Raw genomic sequence first — 7,535 nt, forward strand, 5'->3', positions numbered from 1 at the left:
AAGTGTTACTTCATTAAGTTCTTTTTAAAAGAAAATTCCTTAGAAATCCACATTCTTGAGCCTTTACCCTGTCAAGCTAAAAAGGTCAGAAAGTATAATAAAAATCAACATTTTTAGCTTAAGAATTATTGGTGGTACCAAATGAGAAGACAGCTATTTTTTAAATTTAATATCGTAATTTTTTAAATTAATATAGAAGTTCTCAGGACTAAGCAGAAAGATGGCTAAACTTCATTTTAGACTCATGATAACACCAAAGCAATTTTAAGAACATGAATAGGACAAAATGAAGCTGGAACACTGCAAAGGGAACTTTTAAAAATCAGATTTGTTAAGTAATTTTGAGCAGAACTAAACTACTCTCACAAAACTTGAAAAGGAAATGGATTCTGCTTAGTCAAACCCAGTGACTCATGGGACACATGTTCACTGATGTTTGCAGCAAATAGAGTCCAGCAGCAGTTGCACAATAAGTACCTGTAAGGCCTTTGTTTAGGAGGAGTTGCAATTAGGAGTATTTTACATTTAATTTAATCTTGGTAGAGGAAAAATTCAAATGTAATTTTTTAAGTAGAATCCCTTATTATTTCTCTTCTTTGGTATTTTAACCATCAAAAATTGATTTAGAAAAACTAAAATTATTTAAAGCAGCATCATCTAGTTCTAGAGTAATTTGGCACATTTATATGTGAAAAAAATTAGAAATTACTTGATACATCTATAATACACAGATACACATATAAAAATTTTATTTTAATAATACTCTTTATCACTTCAATTTAAATCATTCCATTATGAAAATTTCTTAATTGAAGAGACAATATTTCTTCAAAACTCTAAACAGAGCTTTATCAATTAAATTTACAGCAATACAGCCTTTAGAAATACACAATTCTTCATTTTATAATAATACTTCTCCTTTAAAAATTTGTCATGGTTTGTCACAGATTTAAAATACAAGGCACCTAATGCTATGAAAGGACAATACAGCATATGTAATGTAAGTGAACCAGATCGTTTCTCAAATATTTATTCTTTTTAAAGTCCTACCAAATTTGCATGAACATACTTGTTGCATAAATTAAACATTTTTCTATGTGGTTAATTTGCAATATTCTACAAAACTCTAAAATATAATCCGTACCTATTACAGGTAGCTTATTTTCGCATTTTACCTGTCAGAAATACTGGTCTATGAATACTTAAATGATTTCTTAAAAACATTTTCATAATATAGTCCAGCATTTAACAAATATGTGAAAATAAAGTCTCCAGAACATTAGGATTCATTTCTTGATTAGTTCAAATGATTTCATCAGCTGAATTCCTTGAGATGTGGTAAGGCAGATTGGTCCTTTAGATGGACTATGGACTGGAACTTCCTATAATTGTAGTGATATGTACACAGCTACATAGCAAAGTACTTCATTATGAAAATGAAGAAAACAGATATGAGAAAAATACATTTTAGAGTTTCAAAGAACTGAAACTGTTATTTTTCAGACTAGGCACTGAAACATTTTTCTACAAAAACTTGCCAGAGATTGTCTCTTCGCTGTATAATGTTCCTTATCAAGCTAAAAACAAAAACAAAAAAAAAATTACAAAAAACATGATTAGATTATAATTTCCTGAAGTTCAGGTTTTAAAAACCAAATTATCTTAATGTTGACATATCTATCATACACTGTATATGTACTTAATAACTGGATACTTGAAGAAGTACTAAGAACTCATGAAAGTGACTTCTATAGCAATGTCAAAGGCTATATCCAGTACAATTTACAGATTACGTATTAACAGTTAGTTTTACTCCTGGTATTGCCCACCATTACCCCTGCAGAGACAAAGACTCCTGCTCAACCTGTTCTACTCTACGCTACTCTGTTGCAATTCATCTTCTTTAGTCTTCACTATCTTCCCTTTATCCAGCTCTCACTTCTAAAAATATTGAAACCTTGCCTGGGTGGGGGTGGGTTTGAGTGTAAGTATGGAAGTAATGCACAGCATACCAAGGAAAAATAATGTATAAATTACAGCATTTAAAATCTTTACAGAATATAGTAAGTCTTCACTTAACATTGTCAATAGTTCTTGGAAACTACAACTTTAGGCAAAATGACAACAAAACCAATTTTTTTCCTTATCAACTTTATAACAAAAAAAAAAATTATTTGAGGAACTGTTTGTTGTATAGCATTTTGCTTAAAGCCACAGTTCCTAAGCACCTATCAACAACATTAAGTAAGGACTTACTGTAATTGTGGTTATGTTTTTTTAAATTTAAAGATGGCAAATAAACACCTATGTAGTTCCACTCCTTCACCAAAACCTCACTAAAGACAATCAAGGGATTTTTCCTTAAAAGGAATAAACCAATGGACAAAGAGAAGAGCTGTGAGACAAGAAAATGGCAGCCAACTGTTAGCTAGCAATGGAGAAATAGGACCATATTTATCTCTGTAAGGAGGGATGAAGAAAGATAGGAAGACTGGTACAAACTCTATAGAAAAAGCAGCTAGACTCTCAGATGTCTTCCCTTTACTTTTCACAGTTGGTCAAGTGCCTCTTCTCCATCTCACTTCCATCTACCCAGAATTATGCAATAACTACACAAGGAGGAGGAGGAGGTAGGACTGATAGGGGGCTGGGAGGCAGGCATGTGGGATGGGAGCAGAGGAAAAATAAACTTGAAAATAATCTATCCTCATCAACCTTAGTGGAAAAGTCAATTGAAGATGCCTAAAACTGAAAACTCAAGAAACAAAAGTCATAACATGATACTTAAAGACAAGAAGGTAAATATCAAAAGAATCAGCTAAGAGTTTAAAGTGAGGCCGGGCGCGGTGGCTCACGTCTGGGCTCAATCCTAGCACTCTGGGAGGCCGAGGCAGGTGGATAGCTCAAGGTCAGGAGTTCGAGACCAGCCTGAGCAACAGTGAGACCCCGTCTCTACTAAAAACAGAAAGAAATTATCTGGACAACTAAATATATATGGAGAGAAAAAATTAGCCAGGCATGGTGGTTCATGCCTGTAGTCCCAGCTACTTGGGAGGCTGAGGCAGTAGGATTGCTTGAGCCCAGGAGTTTGAGGTTGCTATGAGCTAGGCACTCTAGCCCGGGCAACAGAGCCAGACTCTGTCTCAAAAAAAAAAAAGAGTTTAAAGCGATTTCCTCAGAGTGGGAAAAGAATGAAAGCATGATGCAGTGTGGACAGGGTGGGGAAGGGGTAACTGCTTTGTACAAGAAGTCTTGGAGAACTAGAACTCAAACCATGGGCATGTATAACCATCAAAATGGTGAAACTAAATTAAAAAACAACCCACCAAAGAAAAACACAAAAACTTAGACAATTAGACTTAAGTTAGAGGCAAATTTACCAAGAAGATAATGACACTTAAAGCCTCAAGGCCAAAGTGAGTGTCAGGAGTTAACAGGAGTTGTACAATGTTCTACTTGGGGAAGGGAAACCCAGTTGTGATTAGGAAACATTTCAATATAAATTGTCTAAAGATATCTCAGAACAAAGGGACCTGAATCTCCAGAATTCTAGTAATTTATCGTGATCTCTCATTCAAAATAAACATCATTTTTCTATCTGCCAAAGATATGCACTGGATTTATTTCAAGCACTCTATCAGCAAAACATTAAATATCATGCACACTTTCTGTCATCTAAGAAATATAAAAGACAGTATTTTTTAAAACCTAAAAAATGAAAAAATGTTCCTGAAACATCGCTAAGTGACAAAGCAGTCAGAAAATCAGGATATACATTGTGTCGATTATATAAAACACACACAGAGAAGACTGGATATACACCAAAATATTACATTTATTCTTACTTTTATAATCAGAGAAAAAATATTTTTCTAAAGTATCTCATTAAATAAAATGATGACCCTTAACATGAATAAAAATAAGAGTTAAAACTTACTGATATAATTTAACTTGAGTCAGGCACTACTGTATATACTTAAACTTGCCAAGTATTTAATATTTTTAATAACCTTATGAGGGAGGTTCTACTGTAATCCCATTTCACAAATATGAAAACTGAAGCATAAAAAAGTTAAGAACCTTACATAAGGTCACACAGCTAGTACATGGAGAAGCTGGAATTGAAGCCCAGTTTGACTCCAGGGGCTATTTCCTTAGCCTTTAGGCTGCACTGCCTCTCAAACAACTAATTATGGAAAATCAATCCTACGTTTGAATATTACAAGAATAAGAATCGTATTCAATACTAATGCCAGCTCACATACATACCTGGGCTACAGACAACAGCTAACTAGCTCCATCCTCCTGAGAAACACCGTGCATAGGAATGAGACTCTCACACTGTTCGCTGTCTTCCGGAACTCTTAAGAAAAAAAAGCAGCAGTTAAAGAAAGCTTTACAGCTAAAAGGGAACCTTAAACACTATGGGATCTACTGGCTCAAGTTGTGAGGTCAGGATACAAGTTAGTGGCAGAACCAACACTGGGACAAAATTTCCCAACAACTTGTCCCAAATTCTTTTTAGAGTAAAATGTAAATAACATTTTTTTCTTAAAAAGAAAGAAATCAAAAAAAGAAAATTTTAGGCAGTGCTATCATATTCTATTATGAATTATGTTCAAACCAATAAAAGTCTTCATTTAAATTCATTATGGCAAAATAGTAAGCATTTTGGTTTTACCTGTGAATCAAAACATTTTTTCCGAAAAGTAGTTAGGAAGAAACTATCTTATTACCCAAAGGACCTGAACAAATTATTTTATTTTTATCTGGGATAACATATAGGTAAAGTATATTCTTTCAATAATTCCTCATAAAAATCTCTAAAAACTAGGCCAGCATGATATGACTCTCATTTTATTTAGCAAACATTATTTTTTTAAAATCTGTATTGGAACTAAACCTACCTCTGAATTCGATGTTTTCTGCATATAAAGGCAAAAATTCTTCTGATTCCCACCATCACGGGATCCCAATTATTATAATGGCATAAGAGAGTTGCAATAAAAAATGAAAAAAATACAGGGATAGCGCCTGCAAAAAATAACCAAGAAAACTGCACCTAAAAATAAAAGGGGAAGAACAAACCCACAATCATTAAGGCAATCTTCCCCTTTAACATAAATTTTCATTTGTGAAAACTAGCAGGAATAAGTTAGAACACCAAAAAGACAACAGTAAGCATGGACAATGTATTATTAAGTATATTATTATTAAATAAGGATTTAGGACTTCAACTTACAATTCGACCTACCTAAGTTACCAACAACAATAATTCTTGCTTGGAAAATAGGCTTACGGAAAGCCAAGAAGGAATGCTTCCCGTTTATTAGGCACAGTACACCAAGCAGAAAGACCCACTATGAATACCACATTGCACACCATGTTGCCCACTTCTTCTTCGCTGTTTACTGCCTATTCTCAGTGGATCCCTTTCCCTCAGTTACTGAAGTCATCTTCGAAAATGCACACTTAAAAAAATAAGTTATACTTGTACTATGTTGTATTATGTTACAGCTAAGACAGTACTAAAAACAAATGAAATCCTTCAGTACAACTTTTGCAAACCTTTTATTAAAAATTTGTAACAAATGCTAATCATGACACTCAAAACTAGCTTGATTATTATCTAGTAACAAATGAAAAAAGTTTGAAATGAATTAATGACTTTAAAACAAAGAAAATACATAGGAATACTTTTTTGCTAAGGAGTGTTAGCCAGAGGAGACAAGCAACAAGACAAGCCTCAGCAGTGAAGAGCCCTCCAATGTCACCAAGTCTGATCCTCCAATCTGTCATTTATGAGCGTTGTCAAGAAAATAAAAAATAATGAGATGCCATTAAGTTACCATTAACAAAAATCATTCTTTCCTTTCCCTAGTTTACCTTTACAATCTAGATTCAATTAACGATCAAAAACAATTGTCAAAGAAGCCTGCACTGACCAACTATTGAGACTTAGGTCCAACAACCTGGAGGTCTGCTTTTAAGATAATGATGGAAATAGTAACTTCTATCTTTAAAACAGGGAAGGAGAACCATGTTTAAAAAATAAACCATGTTTAAAAAATAAACAAATAATAGAGGTTTGGAATCATAGGCAAGACTCCCTCTGGTGGAAAATATATACTATTCCATATCATAGCACCATTAGTCAGAGTAAAGGGGTTTTGTAAGAATGATATCTTTTAAGAGGAAACTCAAAACACATAACACAAGAATAATAACTGACAATTTTTAACATACATGCCCTATTTGTATGGTATACACACACAGCGGCTGAGTCAGGCTAAGAACAGCCAGGAAAGAGCAGTCATTAAGAAAAACAAAAAAGCCTTCGTTTAATTAATCAAATTACTGAGATATTTTTAACATATTCTTGGAATATTTATCAGAATATTTAATAATCCAGAAAAACTATGATGTACTTAAATCACCCAAGATCAGAAAAAATATTAAAAAAATTATGCATGAGAATTAAAAATGCAGATATAGTTGATAGAATGATTTCATTCAACTAAAAATCTTATTTTATAACTCAATAAAAGTAAACTTTATAAAAGTAGATAGAATCCTAAAAGACTTTAAAAGGCAAAATTCACTTTCAAAAATTCACTTTTATGTATTGCCTTATAATAAAAAACTTCTGATTTGATTTCCAACAAGCTATGCGAACAAAAGAAATAAAGACATTTATTAAAACAAAGAAAATTGCCTAAGTAAACAAAAAATTATTTTCTAATTCTTGAATACATCTGAATATAAATCTGAATATGATCAGGGAAGCTTCCTATTATGCAAAACAATTATAAATAGATTAAAATAACCAATTTGTTTCAAGCACAATGTTAAATAATACTAAAATTTCAGAAGCTATCTATAAATATGGTTGGCTAATAGAACCAAAAAAACCCATGAAAGTAGAAGATTTATCCTATCATATTTCTATTACAATTCTGGGCACACCCTGCTACTTTTTCCAGAAGGAATCTCCCTATCCTCAACCCCCACCAAAGCCCAGCCTACTCATTTAAGAAAAAACTATTTGGTTACATTTTTCTAATTAATTACATATACATATATTTCCCTTTGTGTTTTGCCTTCATCATAAAATAGTTTATTAAACAAATTATACAGTCATTTAACAAAATAAGGTCTCCTATGATAGTTCTCTTAAAAATTTCCTAAAACTGGCTGGGCGCAGTGGCTCACGCCTGTAATCCTAGCACTCTGGGAGGCCAAAGCAGGTGGATCATTTGAGCTCAGGAGTTCGAGACCAGCCTGAGCAAGAGCAAGACCCCATCTCTACTAAAAATAGAAAGACATTACTTGGACAGCTAAAAACATATAGAAAAAAGTAGCCGGGCATAGTGGTGAATGCCTGTAGTGCCAGCTGCTCGGGAGGCTGAGGCAGAAGGATTACTTGAGCCCAGGAGTTTGAGGTTGCTGTGAGCTAGCCTGACACCACAGGACTCTAGTCTGGGCAACAGAGTGAGACTCTGTCTTATTTTTTTATTTTAAATAAAAAAAAAAAT

General features: G+C 33.3%; 1 protein-coding gene across 1 annotated transcript in view; it reads right to left on the minus strand.

Moving 5' to 3' along the window:
• Positions 1-837: 837 nt before the first annotated feature.
• The window catches only part of SLC35F5 (solute carrier family 35, member F5), a 46,294-nt gene continuing 39,596 nt past the window's right edge, over positions 838-7,535 (minus strand). Inside the window, exons 14-16 of the mRNA XM_012650506.1 lie at positions 4,908-5,062; positions 4,270-4,363; positions 838-1,577 (exon numbers count right to left, since the gene is read on the minus strand). Of these exons, the coding sequence (XP_012505960.1) occupies positions 4,288-4,363; positions 4,908-5,062 (231 nt within the window). The 3' untranslated portion in view covers positions 838-1,577; positions 4,270-4,287. The remainder of the gene's footprint in view (positions 1,578-4,269; positions 4,364-4,907; positions 5,063-7,535) is intronic.

This window comes from Propithecus coquereli, unplaced genomic scaffold, assembly GCF_000956105.1.
Source record: "Propithecus coquereli isolate 6110/MARCELLA unplaced genomic scaffold, Pcoq_1.0 Scaffold33, whole genome shotgun sequence".
Lineage (NCBI taxonomy): Eukaryota > Metazoa > Chordata > Mammalia > Primates > Indriidae > Propithecus > Propithecus coquereli.